The sequence below is a fragment of the Schistocerca cancellata genome, chromosome 2 (genome assembly GCF_023864275.1).
Source record: "Schistocerca cancellata isolate TAMUIC-IGC-003103 chromosome 2, iqSchCanc2.1, whole genome shotgun sequence".
Classification (NCBI taxonomy): domain Eukaryota; kingdom Metazoa; phylum Arthropoda; class Insecta; order Orthoptera; family Acrididae; genus Schistocerca; species Schistocerca cancellata.
Window position 1 is genome coordinate 589,597,308 of NC_064627.1, and position 22,779 is coordinate 589,620,086.

Sequence of the window (22,779 nt, forward strand, 5' to 3'; positions counted from 1 at the left end):
TGTAATATCTACATTCCCTTACGTACAAGATCATCCCACAAGAATTACAACAGCAGTGAACAGAGCACCAGAATTATACAAGCATGTGAGAACATTAACAGGATATTAGTAGCCCACATCAAGTGCAGTAACGTGCAATGTTTGTCATGCAAAATTATATAACTGTCCTAGTTTGTAAGCAGAGCCTTCCCTGAGCACAGCTGAAGCAGGAGAGGATGAGGCTTTGGGCAGCTGAGACCACATGGCCAGCAGTGATGCTGACTGCGAGCAAATCAGGTGCCCTTATTTCATCTTCTCACCAGTGGTGCTGAATATGAACTCTGCCATCATGGTGGCAGCATACATGGGCATGCTGCCACAGGAAGACTTTGAGGATATATTGTCTTTTTGTTGGAAGAGCTGCTATCCAATGTGTATATTGCACTTCAGCATATTAAACCTTAAATACATAGTGTGATGGCTGCACGAGTCCTGTTCATATGCATAATAAATAAAGAAAAAAAAAAAGACTTTGAAGAAAGTTTGTGTGAAGTGGGATATTTTGAAGTCTCTAAGAAGGCAGTCTTTAACAGATGCAGCCTCCACATGATTCCAATCCACCTCATAATCAGACAGCGAAGTGACATACTCAGTGTTTGCATTAGACAGTCCCACATGTTATCAGTGCGGAAGAATTCAAATGGAGAGACGTGAGTTCGAGCACGTTAAAACTGGAAGAGTAAATACCTTTCCATCCCTCTTCTTTTTATTCAAAAAATGCAGATACACATTTCCTCTTCCTGGTGTTCAAGGAAGCACTTTTTTAAGTTGCTTATAATATTTTTCTATTTACTAAGGTCCTTCAAGAAAAAAATATTTGCAGTCAGATTCAGTTGATGTGCCCAGTGCTGAACATCACTTAAATTAAGTGATCACTTATGATTGTTTTCAAAAAGACATAATGTTTGTTTGTGTACCTAGCGCAGTCACAACTGCTTTCATGTTATCACACTTTGTGTTGTATTTTGGAAGAGCCTCCAAAGCGAGCAGTCTTCCGCTGCAAAATTTTCGCGCTATGGGACGCTGAATGGTGCGGTATGACCACCCCCAATAAACTCCGTGCCGTCAAGGAGACAATGACTGTGTGGCGGTCATCCCTGCGAGCCACCCGCAGGGACTCAGTAGTCCTTTGCTGGCTCCGCATTGGCCACACCCGCTTGACACACAGCTTTCTACTGCGGCATGAGGACCCACCTCTATGTCAATGCGGGTCGGCTTTGACGGTGGTCCACATTTTGTTGGACTGCCCACTTTTAACCGTGCTCAGGCAGACGTTTGCGCTGCCTCATACACTCCCTGCCCTTTTAACTGACGACAACGCTATGTCTAGCTTAGTTTTACGTTTTATTCGAGCAGGGGCTTTTTATCATTTAATCTGAGTGTTTGTTTTTAATGTTGATTCTGGCTTTTGGCCTCAGATTTTAAACTGAGTTTTTAATGTGTTCTCGGTGGTTGGCTTTTCCCTTTTTTTTCTCTATGGTCGGCCAACCACCGTCATTTCCTGTTGTTCGTTTTTTATTCTCATTCTCTGTGAGGTTTTTTTTTTTTTTTGTTGGAAAAAGGGACCGATGACCGTAGCAGTCTGGTCCCTTCAATCCCACAAACCAACAAGAGCCTCCAAAGTACATTCTGTTGAGTTAGCTGTCTCTGTGTGTACTTGTAAAAAAAGTTTCTACTCATGCTACAATCCAGTGAAAACACAATGGCCTCTTCCATCAGAGGTCTTATCAGCTGATATAATGTCTTCCCTGCTAGCTGCTTTGTAATTTTTCCGTCGTCGTCGTATCAAAGCCGTGATGGTCTTCCTAATAGTTCTTAAATGTAGGATGTTACCAGCACCTAAAAAGGGATGACTTGTCTATTACTTATCTTATTTTTTTAAATAATTTGAAACATTATTAATATTAAGTTGTAACACTGTGAATGTCGAATTATATTCGAACTTTTTAACAAAATGCTGCTTACCATCAATGAATTTGTTCAAGTGCTGCTGAAAATATTAATTTTCCAATTTGTGGAGTGGAATTTTGGGCTTGAAAAATGTTTCAGTGTGCAGTTTTTGGACCAGATATTCAATCACTTTTTTTAATTTATCACAGCTTTAAAGCCGCTGCTAATTGAAGAGTGCTGCCTTATTGTCAAACTGAGCTACTTCAGTTTGTTGCTGATATGCTTTTCACTCTGCACATATGTCTATACACTCCCATGAAATTCTGCTATTGCAGTATTTAAAAAAAAATAAAAATAAAAAAACCACTGATTTGTTGAAAGCATAAAAACCTTCAGTTTAAAATTACCATGCCTTTGTGTCAGCAGTCATTGCAGGCTTCGACATTTTCAGTCATGACTTACTTTAGTACACATTTGTCTCCAAATTTAGAATATAACTTAAGCAATAAACTTGAGATTCTTTAATATTTAAAGAGTCAAACTCCCATTTATAAAAATATCTTCAGATGTCTCATTACTTTATAATTGAATTTGTGTGTTTAGTATTTGATATAAGGATGTAATGAAGGAAAAAAAAAAGGTTTAGCAAATGTTTGAAATTATGTGTATAGTTTGTTGTAAGTTACTAAGTGCTATCATCATCAAATAGTGGAAAAATGTAGTCTGCGTAGTTTGTGCTGTGTTTTAAACAAAAGCTAGTTTTTCACGCAGATCAATGTTTATGACGTCGTATCTTGCAAACTGTGCCATACAATTTATAATTGTGCAAGTCCATTTGGTGGTATACATGGATACTGCCTTCAAAATGTGTTGGAATAGAATTAATAGCAAAGAAGTCATAAATTAAAATGCCAAACCAGATGCTGAACTTTCAGTGCATGAACAGTGAAAATGTAATAACTGTAAACGTTTTTCCTTTCATCATTTTTCGAGGTTGACAGTGAGAAATAGTTTTGTAGAGGTCTGAAGTGACGTATAAAATTTATTGGCAGTCGCTAAATGCTCTCATTCTCAAGTAGTGAGTGTGTAGAATCTGGGCAATTGGCATGCTGTGGTTTACTCTGTCTCAAGACATATACACAGTTTGTAACTATAATACTAATCTTATTGTGTTAAACTTCTAACATAATGTTGTACTGTTAATGAGTAGATTATGACAGCATTTTAAACTTTTAAATTCAGTTAATAACTATATGAAATACTGGGAATCAAAGTTTTCTAGTCCCTGGAAGCCTGAATTGTTTCATCAAATTGAAGTTTAAATTTAAATCATGTAACGTATGAGGTCTGTTCAAAAAATTCTGAAGCATTTGTAATTATGCGCCAGTGGTGTGTGGGAGCAAAATGTGGTTGGAATCGCTGCACATGTCTGTCTTTAATGTGTAACCACCGAAAGTTTTATTGTTGTATGTCTGTTAGTTATTGTTCAGTACTGTATTGAGTAGAATGTTTTGTCGCACAGTTTGCAAATTTCGAGATGGCAAGGTTAGGGGAGCAATGTGTCTGCATCAAACTTTGCATGAAACTCAAGAAAACCTTTACAGAGACACACCAAATGAAGCAGGAACCCTATGATGATGAGTGCTGAAGCCGTACTCAAGTGTTATGAATGATTCTCATGGGCAGATGGAAGTTAAAGATGAACCTTGTTCAGGATGCCCTTTGATGTCTACTGATGATGATCATGTCAGGAATGGTAACAAAATTATGCATGCCAATTGAAGACTGACTGTCCGAGGGATTGCAGAAGAATGTGACATTTCAGTTGGATCTTGTCATGAAATCCTGACACAACATCGTGGAATGCATCGTGTTGCTGCCAAGTTTGTCCCTTCGACCCACAGCTCATGAGTCAAGGCCAGAAAGACCTTCGCCTCGCAACCTGTTTAGGGCTTTTGGATTGCGTGAATGAGTACAGGTGTTCCTTAAGACAAACATAACTGTTGAGGAGATGTAGGTCTACAATTAGGATAATGAGACCAAGGTTCAATCTTCACAATGGTTTGGGAAAGGTTCTGCAAGTCCAAAAGAAGCTCATCAGGTCAGGTCAAAACCTTGTTGGTAGTTTTCTTTGACTTTGAAGGATTAGTTCACCATGAATTCATGGCACAGAGACAAACTGTTAATCAATGGCACTATCAGGATGTATTGTGATGCCTGCAAGAAAATGTTAGAAGGAAATGGCTTGAAATGTGGTGAGACAATTCACGGCTTTTCTATCACGAGAACACACCCGCATGTGCATCCCTGTTGGTGCTTTAGTATTGCGCAAAAAATGAAATGACTGCTGCCTCATCCTCCGTTTTCTCCAGAGTTGGCCCCTCTGGACTTTTTTTATTATTTTTTTTTATTTCCAAGGTTGAAAATGCGTTGAAAGCATGAAGATTTGCAATGATAGATGAGATAAAAGAAAATTCGCAGATGGTGCTTCGCACGATCCAAAAAGAAGTGCACCAAGACTGCTTCTGGATGTGGAAACAGTGTTGGGAGCAGTGTATCAATTGTGGAGGAGTGTATTTTGAAGGAGACTGTGCATATTAAGTAAAAGGTAAGCGTAGAAAAATTTTATAGACAAAGTTTGAGAATTTTTTGAGCGGACCTCGTACACCGGCGTCCATAACTTAAGCACAAAAGTAACATTTGGATGATGTGTCACTGCCAAATAACATAGCTGGATTACTTCGACCATATGTAGAAAGAACTGCTACATTATAGTACAGAAGATATCTGAAAAACATACGTGATGAGACAAACAGAAATGACACTTTTATTCAAATTAAATAATCACACTGAAGTCACTGCACTTTATGGTTGTCCCCTTGGCACTACAAAATGAGGGACATGAGTCCTTAATAGGGAATGTGATCACCATGGATGGTAGTTTATGCTCTGCAATGTGCTCCCGTGCTGTCCACAAGGTTGGTGAGAAGTTGACAAGTGCTGGATGGTCATTGATGCAAGTGGAAGTGCTGCAATATGTCTCCCCAACGTCCCACACATGCTCGATTGGATTTAAGTCAGGGTAACGGGCAGGCCAGCCCATTCACTGAATATGCACTGAATGTAAGGGCTCCACTACCAGCACAGTTCGATGTGGCTACACCTTGTCATCCATAAAAATGAAACGAGGGCCTGAAAAGATGCACATGCGGAAGGATTACAGCATCACTATAATGTTGACTGGTGAGTGTACCATTGTCAAAGATTGGGAAACATTACACCCGTGCAGCATTATGCCTCCACACACCTTAGCACTGGGACCAACAAAATGGTCATGTTCAACAGCATTCCTTTGTGCGTTACGCGTTCCCACCACTCGTCATTCGAAGGTACGTAATACAACCAGGAACATTGCTGAACATGATCGTTTTGTAATGATGTGGGGAAGAATAATGTTGCGTGGGCATACTGACCTAATATTTGAACATGGTACACCCACCAGTCAATGTTATTTTGACACTGTACTCCTTCCCAGTTTGTGTCTTTTCAGGAGTGAATTCGGCCTTTGCTTCATTGACAATCGGTGACTGCATTGAACTACACAGGTGGAGCAACTCTTGGAACGAGAGGATATTCAACAAATGGCCTGGCCTACCTGTTCTCCCAACTTAATACATCGAGCATGTGTGGGGAGACATGTTGCAGCCTGTCTATATGCACCAATGACCATCCGGCAGTTGACAACCACACGGGTGGAGGAATGGATCATGCTACCACAAGAACTCCTTACTGACCTTGTGACCAACGCTTTTGTCCTCAATATTGTTTAATCCCAAAGGTGGTAGCAAGTGGCCGTAAAACATCACTGGTCTTATTTCGCAATGGGTGTATGTTATCCCTTAAGTGTAATTTTTCTGTCTGTAGTGGTTCATTACATCTTTTAATATAACAAATTTTTTTTTTAGGTGGTGACTCAAAACAAAAGGAAACGGAGATATTTTCTTTAGATGGATTTTGGCTTGCTTTTTGTAAGTATTACAGCTTTGTAAGTAATATAAAAATTTTGTTTGGGCTATATAACATAGAATACACATAATTCACTAAGTATAGAATTCTTGTAGAAAGCAGTAATGTAATTTCTGTTACTTAAGAAATACTTGCCATAACTGTCTTGTAGATTAAAACTGAAGAAACTGCAAAAAGGTGGGAATTTAAGAAGATGGGACCTGGATAAACTGAAAGAACCAGAGGTTGTACAGAGTTTTAGGGAGAGCATAAGGGAACAATTGACAGGAATGGGGGAAAGAAATACGGTAGAAGAAGAATGGGTAGCTTTGAGGGATGAAGTGAAGGGGCAGCAGAGGATCAAGTAGGTAAAAAGACCAGGGCTCTTAGAAATCCTTGGGTAACAGAAGAAATATTGAATTTAATTGATGAAAGGAGAAAATATAAAAATGCAGTTAATGAAGCAGGCAAAAAGGAATACAAACATCTCAAAAATGAGATCGACAGGAAGTGCAAAATGGCTAAGCAGGGATGGCTAGAGGACAAATGTAAGGATGTAGAGGCTTATTTCACTAGGGGTAAGATAGATACTGCCTACAGGAAAATTAAAGAGACCTTTGGAGATAAGAGAACCACTTGTATGAACATCAAGAGCTCAGATGGAAACCCAGTTCTAAGCAAAGAAGGGAAAGCAGAAAGGTGGAAGGAGTATATAGAGGGTCTATACAAGGGCGATGTACTTGAGGACAATATTATGGAAATGGAAGAGGATGTAGATGAAGATGAAATGGGAGATACGATACTGCGTGAAGAGTTTGACAGAGCACTGAAAGACCTGATTAGAAACAAGGCCCCCGGAGTAGACAACATTCCATTGGAACTACTGACGGCCTTGGGAGAGCCAGTCCTGACAAAACTCTACCATCAGGTGAGCAAGATGTATGAAACAGGCAAAATACCCTCAGACTTCAAGAAGAATATAATTATTCCAATCCCAAAGAAAGCAGGTGTTGACAGATGTGAAACTTACTGAACTATCAGTTTAATAAGTCACAGCTGCAAAATACTAACACGAATTCTTTACAGACGAATGGAAAAACTAGTAGAAGCCGACCTCGGGGAAGATCAGTTTGGATTCCGTAGAAATACTGGAACATGTGAGGCAATACTGACCTTACGACTTATCTTAGAAGAAAGATATAGGAAAGGCAAACCTACATTTCTAGCATTTGTAGACTTAGAGAAAGCTTTTGACAATGTTGACTGGAATACTCTCTTTCAAATTCTAAAGGTGGCAGGGGTAAAATACAGGGAGCGAAAGGCTATTTACAATTTCTACAGAAACCAGATGGCAGTTATAAGACTCGAGGGGCATGAAAGGGAAGCAGTGGTTCCGAAGGGAGTGAGACAGGGTTGTAGCCTCTCCCCGATGTTATTCAATCTGTATATTGAGCAAGCAGTAAAGGAAACAAAAGAGAAATTCGGAGTAGGTGTTAAAATCCATGGAGAAGAAATAAAAACCTTGAGGTTTGCCGATGACATTGTAATTCTGCCAGAGACAGCAAAGGACCTGGAAGTGCAGTTGAACGGAATGGACAGTGTCTTGAAAGGAGGATATAAGATGAACATCAACAAAAGCAAAACGAGGATAATGGAATGTAGTCGAATTAAGTCGGGTGATGCTGAGGGAATTAGATTAGGAAATGAGAGACTTAAAGTAGTAAAGGAGTTTTACTATTTGGGGAGCAAAATAACTGACGATGGTTGAAGTAGAGAGGATATAAAATGTAGACTGGCAATGGCAAGGAAAGCGTTTCTGAAAAAGAGAAATTTGTTAACATCGAGTATAGATTTAAGTGTCAGGAAGTCATTTCTGAAAGTATTTGTATGGAGTGTAGCCATGTATGGAAGTGAAATGTGGACGGTAAATAGTTTAGACAAGAAGAGAATAGAAGCTTTCGAAATGTGGTGCTACAGAAGAATGCTGAAGATTAGATGGGTAGATCACATCACTAATGAGGAAGTATTGAATAGGATTGGGGAGAAGAGAAGTTTGTGGCACAACTTGACCAGAAGAAGGGATCGGTTAGTAGGACATGTTCTGAGGCATCAAGGGATCACCAATTTAGTATTGGAGGGCAGCGTGGAGGGTAAAAATCGTAGGGGGAGACCAAGAGATGAATACACTAAGCAGATTCAGAAGGATGTAGGTTGCAGTAGATACTGGGAGATGAAGAAGCTTTCACAGGATAGAGTAGCATGGAGAGCTGCATCAAACCAGTCTCAGGAGTGAAGACCACAACAACAACAACAACAACTGTCTTACTGCAGCAAATAGAAATTGTTACATAATTGATGTAATTTAGTAGTCCTTTTAAATAAGATATTGTTTTCTAAATTTATTTCACATTTGTGTTACTAGGCGCCCACAGCGGAGGGAGGGGGGTCAGGGTCAGAAGAGGCACTTTTGGTCTCTCCCCCTCTCCCCATCCACTCCCGGGAAGCTGTAGTACAGAGTTTTTTTTTCATTACTGTACAGAATTCTCATAAACTTCTAGAAATGAGTTGATAACCATCAGTTCTGTGGGATATACAGTAAGACCATGATAATCCAGCACCTAATAATCTGACAGACCCGATAGTTTGACATACATAAGAAATTATCCCTTACTTTTCTCTCTGTGCAGTTTGCAGTACAATTGGACTCCTTCAAAAAACAACAGAACAATTTGGCTTAGTGCCTTGTCAGTAACCATCGTTTGCCTCACTGAGTAATTATATTCTCACAAAGATAAGCCAGTTGCATTGTTAGGCCTGGAGAGAACGTGACATAAACTAGTCAAGGAGATGAGATGGAAATCAGTGTAAATGAATATAAGTTGACAGTTGATTGCTCTAAAATTGTAAAAGTGATAAATTCTTCATCCACTAATGATCTGAGTGAGTTTGCAGCAGAAGGTGTTGACAAATGGATCGATGGTGGCAGAAATTTAGCTATCAAAGAAGAGCTGATGGACGATGTGATATTACAAAATGTTTTCAACCCACATGAGGCACCAGAAACTGAGAGTGATGAAGAAGAAATGCCTGCAACTCACATCTCTTGAGCTGAGGCTTCAGAAGCCTTAAATACATTTGTGAAATTTTTTGAGAATAGCCTACAATGCAGTGCTTCTGAAACTATGAATTTGAGCATAACTCAAAATAATTTTTGTCACAAGAGCTCAAACCGAGGAGCAAGTTGGCATTTCTGCAATGTTGCAGAGGGCTCTGAAGAAAATTTCAGCTGAGCCTCCAGTGTACATACCAGGCTGCTGTATTGCACACCCTTGACAATGTCAGATATCTGTGCTATTCCTAAAGACAGTGATTCCAATTAAATGGCACCAAATTCTTGGTAACAGGTTTTATTAATTAGCTTGTTCTTGATCTTTCCAAATCTATGGTGTGTACGGTATTTTATTTCGTAAATGAGATACAAAAATTATATATGGATATTGAATTTTTCTATAACATTGTGCGTCAAAATGATTTAACTGTTGTGATATTTGACTTTTAATTCAGTTTTGTTTTTACAGACATGTAATACGTAAGTCTACTTTTAATTTTTTATGCTATAATCCCTCCTGTTGTGTTTAATTAATAAAATTTATTTATTTTTGTACATTAAAACTGTAGGTTTGCTTATATCCCATTTTTAAATCAGGTTTTTAAAAATACCATAATAATCCAGCATATTCAATAATTTGGCATAGACAGATCCCTGAGCATGCAATATTATCAAGGCCGTACTGTAGTATGGTATGTATTTTATGTCCCTTATAGAATATCGTTCATGTCATGCCTCGAAACTGATGAATTGATTTATGTCAAAAATTGTGATTATAGAGTAACGCCCCTACCCACTCCCACCCCACTCACCATGCCTCTGGTAGATTTCTGGGGGCACCAAAGATTTAGACTGTAAGATTTATTCAGACCTGGAAATATTTTCTTTGCAGTGTATATGATTTACCAAGGTACAAGCATATTTCTTTGGTAAAAAAAAAAAAAAAAAAGTAGCTTATGAACTGCAGCAGTTAAATGTTACATTTTCTTGCACAAAAATTTTTACCTGCAATACATGTAAATTGTTACAGTGTACATGAAAAATAACACTGGTCGTTTCTGGTATCACATTAAGTATTACTTTCGCTATATAATAATGGAAAAGGAACAGATAATTTCACAATTTTGAGATAATTTTTCTGTTGCACAGGAAGAGGTAGGGCAGTTGTTAGCTGCAGTGAACAGCAGCCATGTTAGAATGAGATCAGATGACTAGATTATGGTATACGTACACTTCAGCAAGATAATCAGGTTTGGTACAAATATGACAACTTCAGTCTAGGTACCTCCAACAGGCAGTAGTTTCAGTACTTGAGGGAGTGAGTGAGGTGGCACAGTGGCTTGTCTGGCCATCCTTATCTATGGTGAAATCCTTCCTTTGAGGATGACATAGCTGATATCCTTTGTTGTCATAGTCCAATCTAAGCTTGTGCTACAGTTCTTTCATCAATGGGACATTAAATTCCAAACTTCTTTTTTCTTCAGTTCAATGGAGAATATGGGTAAGTGGATACTGATAAACTGACCATTTCAGAAGTAGTTTATGGTAGAGGGTGTAAGGCACATATTGGAACTACAAAGGAAATTGTATTATTGCTGCATAGTAGTCATGGGATGGAAATGTCAGAACAGTTACAGGATTCTCTGGGATATGGACACAGTCAACTAGTATTTGTAAGGAAGATGTCTCAGTGATGTTGTTTGCTCTCTGAGGAATGATCATAGCATACAAGATCTTCTAGCAATTGGGGGTGAAGTTTACCTGTACTTGTGTGTACAGTCTTTATTGGTGTCCACAGACACAGAAGAACAGTAGTTTCCCAGAGTGACTGGACTCTTTCACTCAAAAAATTCATAATTATACAGAATCAAGCAATAGCCATCCTGTTAGAGCAGTAGATCAGCATTTGTTTGATACTATCTTCGAATTTCATACTCTTAATTTTATGCAAATTTCATCAACTTCATGTTGATACTTAGGCGTATGAGTTTACTAATTTATAAAATAAATAAATTTCTTTACAAATAAAGAAAAAGTCCATTCCACGATCTTCTTATCCAGATTACCAATATCATTTGAAAGTTAACTTAATTTTAAATAACTTCAGTCGTGAAGAGAATCAGGTATCAAATCAACCAATACGTTTACCATAGGTGAAAAATATGGCACTGCCATGAGAATTAATTTTTGCTACAATATCTACTAAGCAACTCGTGGAGCTCAGTCTTCCATGGAGTTTGGATTTGTTGAACCTGGAATTCTTGAGCTGGAAGCTGGTCATTGTTGCCAGCCACCTATCAGTGTAAGCTCTAGCCATGCCTCAGTGACCACTGTTAGTTGTGACAAAGGATAGCCCCAAACCATTAAAAAAAACTTTAACTTGTTCTGTGCTACTTGCTGGTGAATCAGATGGTTGTTGCGATAAAACAGTTGACTGTTGAGAGCTAACCTATTACACACTTCAAAAAAAGTTGTGCATCACCCCAGTTCCCAGAACTCCTGAAGATAGATGTTGACTGTGGATATTGTATCACAGACACAGTCCCTTTGACTGTTCAGAGATCTAACTAAACCCGTACAAAGATGTAAACAACCCTGCATGGCCTATTGGACGGAGGGGTCTGACAGCCGATCAGTTCCAGTCATTCCACCAGGGAGGAGATACATGGCTTGTGTTGTCCTTAGTTAAACCGTCTAGACGATCAATACCGCAGTTCGATCGCGTCCGCATTCTCACTTTGTGCTATGAAGGGCTCTCAACAAGGGAAGTGTCCAAGAGTCTTGGAGTGAACCAAAGCGATGTTCGGATATGGAGGAGATACAGGAACTGTCAATGATGTGCCCCGTGCGGGCCGCGCAAGGGCTACTACTAGATGACCACTGCCTACGGATTATGGCTCAGAGGAAACCTGACAGCAACGCCAGCATGTTGAATAATGATTTTCGTGCAGTCACAGGATGTCGTGTTACAACTCAAACTGTGCACAGTGGGCTGCATGATGCACAACTTCACTCTTGATGTCCATGGTGAGGTCCATCTTTGCAACCACACTACCATGCATTGGGTGCAACAACATGCCGAATGGACCACTTAGGATTGGCATCACATTCTCTTCACTGATAAGTGTCACTTATGCCTTCAACCAGACAATTGTCGGAGACGTGTTTGGAGGCAACCCAGTCAGGCTGAATGCCTTAGACACACTGCCCAGCAAGTGCAGCAAGGTGCGGGTTCCCTGCTGTTTTGAGGTGGCATTATGTGGGGCCAACGTATGCCGCTGGTGGTCGTGGAAGCGCCGTAACGGCTGTACGATATGTGAATGCCATCCTCTGACTGACAATGTAACCATATTGGCGAGGCATTCATCTTCATGGATGAGAGTTCGCACCCTCTTAATGGACATCTTGTCAATGACGTCCTTCAGGATAACGACATTGCTCGACTAGAGTGGCCAGCATGTTCTCCGGACATGAACCCTATCGATCATGCCTGGGATAGATTGAAAAGGGCTGTTTATGGACGACATGACCCACCAACCACTCTGAGGGATCTACGCCAAATCTTGGTTGAGGAGTGGGACAATCTGCACCAACAGTCCCTTGATGAACTTGTGGTTAGTATGCCACAACGAATACAGGCATGCATCGATCCAAAAGGACGTGCTACTGGGTATTACAGGTACCGGTGTGTTCAGCAATCTGGACTACAACCTCTGAAGGTCTCACCGTATGGTGGTACAGCATGCAATTTGTGGTTTTCATGAGAAACAAAACGGGCAGAAATGATGTTTATGTTGATCTCCATTCCAATTTTCTGTACAGGTTTGGGAACTCTGTGAACTGAGGTGATGCAAAACTTTTTTTGATGTGTGTACTTTGGAGAAAGTGATGTGTTGCTTCTTGTATCACTGTAACTGACAAAGGATAGTTGTGATGTGTTGCTTCTTGTATCACTGTAACTGACAAAGGATAGTTGTGATCTTCAGCAAGCATCTTATTTTTGTAACTGTTTTGGATCACATATTGTATGGCAAATTTTCTGGTTCTTTTGTGCATGTCATGAGAGCAAAAATGGATGTATCTTATCTGCAAGGCAGGATGGAAAGGTACCTGAATTCCTGCTGGTCAGGGCAGTAAGTCTCTCAAAACAGCGTCCCACCTCGACAATTTGCTGCAGACCACAGTACCTTGTTGGGCATGAAAATTGTCGTGACATCGCTTGTGAAGGGAAACCACGAGAGGATGTACAGAGTGCAAATGAAGAGTAATCTGTATTGTGAACTTCATTAAAGTTGTTTGCTGTAGTAAAATATAAAATGGAATGCATATAATGGAGGTGAAATATACGTGTGATTAAGGAGCAGATTGTGAGTTTATTTTGTTGTAATTGGTGTTTGAGATTCTCCCGTTGGTACAGACTTTGCGTCTGTGAGAAAGGTGTCTGGTGCCTCGAGATATAGCAATGCGGTTAGGATGATAATATATATAAATAACAACAACCATAAAAATCTTCGTACTCCACCTCCGTACAATGACTGAACAATGGTAGCCTCGATACCTTGCACTGTTGAGGTGATACAGTCATTAGTTAGCAGTCTCTTGAGTACTGGTTGCACCTTGTTTGTACAAGGCTTGCTTAGTTATCAGGGATCTGACTGTGGGGTCAATGAAACTAAAACCTTAATTTGCTCTTCAAGAAACCTCTTCACAACAGCCAGGATAATGTTGGCATTGCGTGCAGATGATGTGTGAGTGACAAGTATGTAGACAGAGTAAACAACAATATAAGTGAGCACTATAACAAGATGAGAGCAATATTCAAAAAGCCAAGTAAGTTACAAAGTAAAAAGTGATGGTCTATTTATGGATTACCTTAAACAGTTCAGGACTGAAACCTTTTACCAAAATGTTCTCTGAAGCTAGTAACATTGTAGTTAATGAGGGGGGGGGGGGGGGGGGGGGGGGGAATAAATAGTGATGGGGATGACAAGAATTGTCCCAGGACCTAACTGTTACCTAAGAATTAGTGTGCTGGAAACCATAAATGAGAATGACTGTAAAACAATATATCATATTACGATAAGAAATGCCAGAGAAAATTTGCTGTTTTTTTTGTACAAGTCCCAGGAAAAGAAGTCATAATTGTAAAATTTCTGATAATGAATTACCAGATGCAGCTGTTATACAGAAATCTGTCACTTTTAATATTGTCTGATGGAATGTGCAATCATTATCTGACAAACTGGCTGTTGTGGAAGATAAAGACAAAGTCTTTTGGTACAGAAGTTGTTTGTCTTATAGAATAGTGGCACAAACTGGTAGAGAGATACTGTCCTCTTGGTTACATCATAGCTGATAAATATTATAGGGTAAATAGAAATTGTGATGGATGTGTGATCTGTTTGTGAAAGGGTATTATTTTTGAAATCTTGGAAAAAGTTACTGCTTTGTCAGTTGAAATGTTATTTGAAGTAATAGCTATCAGAATAACATTTAAATGCCATAGTTGTAGCCCTGTATTGAGCGAAAACAGGAGGCAGCACAATAGATGAAATTGTTAGCAAGTTAATGGCTACATATTTGTAAATATAGGATAATTATTTGTGGTGGTTTCAATTTAAAATTCCAGTTGTATACTAATTTCAGTTCTTGTGTCAATAGCTGATCCAATTCTTTCAGACTTTATATTACTACTGAAATAACAAGACCACAAGGCAAAGGCATAGGAAGCTGTATAGACAGTATAGGTGTCCATTCCAATTAAAATATGTTAAGTCAGATATAATTAAGGCTTGGACTTCGTCACTGAAAACCAATGTTACAGGAAATGCTAAAATTGTCATGCTATATATACCAATGGAAGTAAGTTGTTTGGTAAGTGAGGAGATACTAGAAGGTATCAGATAGATTATATAATGGTAAGACAGAGATTTAGGAACCAGGTTTTAAACTGTAAGACCTTTTCAGGGGCAGATGTGGACTCTGACCACAATCTATTGGTTATGAACTGTAGATTAAAACTGAAGAAACTTCAAAAAGGTGGGAATTTAAGGAGATGGGACCTGGATAAACTGAAAGAACCAGAGGTATTACAAGAGTTTCAGGGAGAGCATAAGGGAACAATTGACAGGAATGGGGGAAAGAAGTACAGTAGACGAAGAATGGGTAGCTCTGAGGGATGAAGTAGTGAAGGCAGCAGAGGATCAAGTAGGTAAAAAGACGAGGGCTAGTAGAACTCCTTGGGTAACAGAAGAAATATTGAACTTAATTGATGAAAGGAGAACATACAAAAATGCAGTAAGTGAAGCAGGCAAAAAGGAATACAGACGTCTCAAAAATGAGATCGACAGGAAGTGCAAAATGGCTAAGCAGGGATGGCTAGAGGACAAATATAAGGATGTAGAGGCTTATCTCACTAGGGGTAAGATAGATACTGCCTACAGGAAAATTAAAGAGACCTTTGGAGAAAAGAGAACCACTTGTATGAATATCAAGAGCTCAGATGGAAACCCAGTTCTAAGCAAAGAAGGGAAAGCAGAAAGGTGGAAGGAGTATATAGAGGGGTCTGTACAAGGGCAATGCACAAGAGGACAATATTATGGAAATGGAAGAGGATGTAGATGAAGATGAAATGGGAGATACGATACTGCGTGAAGAGTTTGACAGAGCACTGAAACACCTGAGTCGAAACAAGGCCCCGGGAGTAGACAACATTCCGTTAGAACTACTGATGGCCTTGGGAGAGCCAGTCCTGTCAAATTTCTACCATCTGATGAGCAAGATGTATGAGACAGGCGAAATGCCCTCAGACTTCAAGAAGAATATAATAATTCCAATCCCAAAGAAATCAGGTGTTGACAGATGTGAAAATTGCCGAACTCCCAGTTTAATAAGTCACAGCTGCAAAATACTAATGCGAATTCTCTACAGACGAATGGAAAAACTGGTAGATGCCGACCTCGGGGAAGATCAGTTTGGATTCCGTAGAAATATTAGAACACATGAGGCAATACTGACTTTACGACTTATCTTAGAAGAAAGATTAAGGAAAGGCAAACCTATGTTTCTAGCATTTGTAGACTTAGAGAAAGCTTCGGACAATGTTGACTGGAATACTCTCTTTCAAATTCTAAAGGTGGCAGGGGTAAAATACAGGGAGCGAAAGGCTATTTACAATTTGTACAGAAACCAGATGGCAGTTATAAGACTCGAGGGGCATGAAAGGGAAGCAGTGGTTCCGAAGGGAGTGAGACAGGGTTGTAGCCTCTCCCCGATGTTATTCAATCTGTATATTGAGCAAGCAGTAAAGGAAACAAAAGAAAAATTCAGAGTAGGTATTAAAATCCATGGAGAAGAAATAAAAACTTTGAGGTTCGCCGATGACATTGTAATTCTGCCAGAGACAGCAAAGGACTTGGAAGAGCACTTGAACGGAATGGATGGTGTCCTGAAAGGAGGATATAAGATGAACATCAACAAAAGCAAAATGAGGATAATGGAATGTAGTCGAATTAAATCAGGTGATGCTGAGGGAATTAGATTAGGAAATGAGAGACTTAAAGTAGTAAAGGAGTTTTGCTATTTGGGGAGCAAAATAACTGATGATGGTTGAAGTAGAGAGGATATAAAATGTAGACTGGCAATGGCAAGGAAAGCGTTTCTAAAGAAGAGAAATTTGATAACATCGATTATTGATTTAAGTGTCAGGAAGTCATTTCTGAAAGTATTTGTATGGAGTGTAGCCATGTATGGAAGTGAAACATGGACGATAAGTAGTTTAGACAAGAAGAGAATAGAAGCTTTCGAAATGTGGTGCTACAGAAGAATGCTGAAAATTAGATGGGTAGATCACATAACTAATGATGAAGTATTGAATAGAATTGGGGAGAAGAGGGGTTTGTGTGCACAACTTGACAAAAAGAAGGGACCGGTTAGTAGGACATGTTCTGAGGCATCAAGGGATCACAAATTTAGCATTGGAGGGCAGTGTGGAGGGTAAAAATCGTAGAGGGAGACCAAGAGATGAATACACTAAGCAGATTCAGAAGGATGTGGGTTGCAGTAAGTACTGGGAGATGAAGAAGCTTGCACAGGATAGGGTAGCATGGAGAGCTGCATCAAACCAGTCTCAGGACTGAAGACAACAACAACAACAAGTGAGCAGACTCTGAATATGTTGATGTTTTATTTAGACAATGGTAACTGGCTGCAAATATACTGAGAACATTCAGTTGCTAAGAAAGTTGAACATCTTCTAGTCACTCTCTCCTGTGTTGTTACCATCCCCTTCCTTCATGAAGTATTCAGGTAAAGATAAGTAGATTTCATAATGTGTTTGATGAAGAGGTGCTGATGATTAAGAAAGTGTATGAGAGATACTAATATAGTTATAGAAATACAGTGTGTGATGTAATAAAGATATTGTTTATAAGTGAAAAGAAAAGATCCACCCAAGCCTTAAAAGAAACCACACATGAAAAGAATGACCTAATAACATTTGCTTCTGAAAATAAGATACGGGCCATGTGAAACATAATAAATAGTGAGTGTAAGAGCAAAAGAGTAGACGCACAGGATGTAGTGATCTGAGTGCTACACAGTTCAACACTTTTTTTACTGCTAAGTTGTAGGAAATAATAAAGAAGATCAACACTCATAATTGGTCATAAGCTTTTTTGGAAAGTACTGGAAAACCTGTAAGTTCATTCAGTTTTCAACTGATTGCATACAAGATGTTTCTGGTGTATTGAAAAAGATGAGGAACAGCTCGAGTAGTGATATTTATGGATTTATTGCAGCTATTAAAATATTGATCAGTTCCTGTAGCAGAACTAATGACACACGCAGTGTATACACACATGCTGAAGTTCAGTTCCCCATGGCACTGAAGTATGTAAAAATTGCTCCAGTTCATAAAAAGGTGCCTCTTAAGTTGTGACAATTACAGGCCAATAAACAAAATGTAAATTACTTCAAGGAAAACAAAGTCTTCAGTGGTTGTCAGCTTGGTTTTAAATCGGGCATGGGAGCACTTATAGCTGCTTTGTCATTTCTGACACATTGTGTTAAGCAACTAGAAAGCAGAGCATTGGTTCAAAGTCAATTTCTGGCTTTTGATAAAGCTTTTGACACTGTGTCCCATAATATGTTATTAAATATGTTTCAGGTCTATAGCTTTACAGGAAATCCTGTGAAGTTTGTGAAATCTTATTTGTTTGAGTAGTAAAACACAGAAAACTGTTAATGGGAAGGAGTTGCAATTTTTAGTGGATATGGGTGTTCCATAAGATTTGGTACTGGGTCTGTTCTTATTCGTTATTTACATTAATGATTTTCTTAATAACTTAATGCAGTTGTTTGTTTGCTGGTGATGTAGCTGTCTGCTTAATATTGGAGTCAATGGATGTATTGAATTGTGAAATAGATCAGACCACACACAATGTTGAAGTTGGTTGTAATGTGAAGTATCAATCAAGATAAAGCAGGAGACCTACATATTAGATGGAACCATAACAAACAATTTGAACAGGAATTATACGCTATTAACTTCCTTGGGATAATGATTGAATCCAAACTGTCTTGGAATAATCGCAATAAAAGATAACGACAGTAAAAGAGCAGTGTGTAAAATTAGCAAAAGTATATCTTCCCTGGGGAAACTGTGCCTTTGTGGTGGTGTTTAAGTGCTGAATGTTGTCTGTTATGTTTTAATACGTAGTCCGTAATATATTGTGCTAACTCGTGTGACATTGAGCCCCACATTGGGTATCAAACTTTGGTACTTCACGATTGAGTCCACATTGAATGCTAAATTGTGTTGAATGGGAACTTTCAGTGGCTGTATTGGGAAAAATTGATCTTGCGTGCTGGGCACCAGGCTTGATCACATCTAATTGAACCAAAAGTCACCTCTGCAGTGGAAGTGTGCAAAACATCAGAATGACCGGGAGATAAACACAGATAGTAGCAAAAAAAAAAAAAAAAAAAAGTTTAACATGGGGTTTCACTGAGCATTGCAGCACTGAGCTTGGCAGAAATGGGTTCCAGTGCTGATTTGACTATCAGTGTCTTGGGCCGTTATCTTGTCATTCATCTCTATAAGTGGGCAGTGCCTGGCACTTAAAATGCCTGACCCATTGTGCAGGCACGGTAGGGTTAGTGCCACTGCCCACAGATGAGGGCTACAAGGCAACGCGTTTGCCATTCAGTTAGTAATATAATGGAGGGTTGCTCTGCAGCCAGGATGAAGTTTTGCATGTCAACAGATTACAGAGGCAGCGCCTAAGGAATCAGATTTAAACTGGATGACAGTGCTTGTGAGACTGTCTTGTTGGCAGTATGGAATTATATTGCAAATGAAGCATCAGATGAAAGACGGGCTTCAGATACGAAAACAAGGTTGAATGCTCTTGAGAACAAGAATTGGACTAGAATGAAAGCTAGCAAAGACTGGAAAGGGAAATGAAACAACTTGGAGTAGACTGGAGTCATAAGATCGGATCAGTGCCTAGTCCTGCCCATCAGGTCTTTACATGATGTCCCAGCACAGTCTCTCAAAAGAATCCTCACAGCCTCATTTGTCATTCTACTGAAAAAAACATTTTTCTGCTCACCAGCCCACTGACTTGGCTCCAGGTCTCCCCTTTTTTTGTGTTTCCAGAGCACTGAAGTTTTATCATCCCATCTTACCAGTGCCAGCTACTAGAAGATTACTCCTAGGCAGTTCTCTTGATTATTCTTTCCAAGGTGCCAACTTTCTGCTGAATTCTCCCAAAAGTTCCTAATATATTTCATTTGCAGATAGTCATTGTGTGCAGACTTTAAAGTACAGGCATCCAGCAAGTGTTCTCAGAGTTTTGCCCCTCAGGATGATAGCTTGCGGCATATCACAAACACATTTACTCCTTGAGGAGTTCAGGAGGTTCGGGATGGTTGCTCACCTGCAGGAATATGGCTTCCCTGCACGTTTCTCATGGCGCTTCAGGTTAAGCGAAAGAATGTGTTTTCCTAATGCGGAAAGCCGGCTAGTGGTGAGTCCCTTCTGTCAGTCATTACCCTTTCACAGTAATATTTCTCCAGTTGAATGTTATATTGACTCTGCACAGTTTCATTGCCCATCACTAGCATCTGGAGGATGGATTCGCAAAGGCAATGAATGGGCACTTAGCAGTTCTTTCTGTGCGTAAAGCCAGTTCGTCCCAGCCAAGCACTGTGTGTAATACTTTTGCATTCACTACAGTGTTGTACAATTATGTGAGGACAATTTGCAGCATGGCACCCCCAGGGCTCATTGGAGATCTAGCTTCAGAAAACTAAAGATTACAACTCTGTCATCATTGTATATCTTGCAGTATGTAATGCATATGAGGGAGAACTGTTGTAGACACTAGCTGTATAACTTGTGCCAGAAGTACAGTACCAAGACCAAACATGACCTGCTAACATTCCACTGTGACTTAAAAGTAGACATTGTATCAGGGAGCTACTAGATAAACAGTTCAAAAGGGAAATGTAAGATTTTCTATAAAATTGAGAACTGAGTCATCATGTAAGTAGTTAGTTTTAATTGTAGCCAAGAAAATGGTGTGTTTCTAACATGTTTATCATTGTACTTGTAGTATTAGTACATGATACATCAGTGAACCGTAATATAATGCATACTTTATTTTAATGTTGTAAATGTGTTTTAAATATTTATGCCAGTAATATGTACACATTTATAATGTGACAATTAATAATTTGTTTTATATGTAACCCAATTGATACTTGCATTGCTCAGCTGACCTTTGAAGTCTCTACAATAATCAAAAGTAAATTCTGTTCATGTGTGTATCCTCCTGATAGTGGGTACTCTTCAGCAACAATCAACCTATTAATGTCCCAGTGTGCTTGTGTGACTTCCTGACCACATTGAAAGGAATGTCTTATTTAGCAGCCCTGAAATAAAGTGAAGCAAAAACGTAACAGGACAACATTGTGTCATAGTTCGTTTGTTCTTGTTAAGAGAGAATACACATTGAAATCATTAGGATGACTAGTTGGTACCCTGAAAACTGTGAAATGTTTGCATGATGATGCCCATCTGATACATACTACCACTGCCCAACAAGCATCAAAATTACCAAGGACAAAGAAAGAGAGTGACACTCTGCAACGCACTCAGCATACCATGAACATAAACATGAAACAGATATTGGAAAAATGGACACTTTTAGAGTAATAGAAGAAAAAAAATATAACTAAGTAGTGTGTTGGGGAAAACATTGACATTTGTTTTAACTCTCAACATACAGGCATATCTGAGTTACAGGCACACCACAGTTCAGTGCAATGACAAATCTGCCAGCAATTCTGGCCTAAGTGTGGCAGCTCTCAAATTGACCGTCTCTTATAGAACAGTGACTGCAAATTACATGCCACCGAGTTGAACATTCAGGTGGCAAAAGTAACTAGAAAAATCTCATATCGTGAAAGAAAGTGAATATTGTCGTCTGCGAAGCTTGCAAGTTTCAGCAACTTGTTATCCACAGCACTGTAGAAATCTGTACATAAAACAAACACTACTACACAGATTGAACAGGATCTTTCATCAGTGGTTAACACAGCAAGCAATCAGCGAGATATTAGTATGACATTGCAGGGACATAGCAGGAAAGAAACCCTTTCTACACTGTCAACAACTCTTACAGTCAGCGACAAATGCCTACCAAGGTATAAGGTAAAAGCAAAGGCAGCTCACTTAAAGCCACCAGATTGAAAGTTCTCTTGCTCTCAGATGAAGGAAACAGCTTTGTAGACGTTGATGTTTGTATTGATGAATCCAAAGGCCTCATGTCAAACATTTGTAATAGCTGATCCACATCATTAAGGTGGGGATTTCAACAGAACATGAATAGATTTAGAACACAAGTTGAGAAAAGACTGTGCTTACCCACGTGTAAGATTCTGATGCTTCTGTGCTGTTATATACTGTAACAGAAATGCAAACCTGGTAGTGAGGGAGCAAAACTGCAGTTCGGTTGTGTTCATCAATGAGACTACTCCAGTTCTGTCACCATCAATACCTGTTTACAAGTAGCTGTTTTGACCATTCATTTGTCTTTTAAGGTCACCATTTGCTCATTGAACCTTTTACTGACACCCTCATTAAGTTCCTCATATTTTAATGCCTACCACCTCTGTGGCTCCGTGAACACCTGCCCAGAGGCTGAGAGCTCGAGACACTCATCTCATCAGTGACATGGGTCTTGTATAGAGTTTCAGTGACACACTTCAGCTCAGCAACAGATTCTATCTCTGCCTTAAACCTTTCCTTTTATTCATCTGTCCGTAGTGGCAATGTTCAGTTGGTAATAGGTACTGATCTCTATTTGTATGTCCACTTCTCGATCTAATTACATCACCATGAAAGGGCGGTACTGGAAAGGAAGCTACCAGAATGTGTATTCAGCAGAGCAAACTAGATGCTGTGCAGTACATTAGTGATAAGTGAACGCCAAGACAGCAGACAGGACTGGTTGTATATCACAACATGGGCACATTCCCCTGTGCAGCTCATGCCTCTATTTAACAGACCTTGGAACGCCAAGAGAGCTAGCCTGCCCCCTGCTCAAATAATCAAGAACAGGCAGATGGTACTATGAAGACTCAAGCCCAGACCATCAGTAGAAAACCTATCAGCCTTTTGGATAATGAGAGTAAAGGCTCGGTGGACTATTACAAAAAGCAGGAAGAGG

General features: G+C 39.4%; 1 protein-coding gene across 1 annotated transcript in view; it reads left to right on the plus strand.

The window, feature by feature from the left end:
* LOC126162220 (cyclin-D1-binding protein 1 homolog) overlaps positions 1-22,779 on the plus strand; it is a 99,180-nt gene that overhangs the window by 11,816 nt on the left and 64,585 nt on the right. The window contains exon 2 of the mRNA XM_049918567.1: positions 5,895-5,957. Coding sequence (XP_049774524.1) covers positions 5,895-5,957 — 63 coding nt within the window. The remainder of the gene's footprint in view (positions 1-5,894; positions 5,958-22,779) is intronic.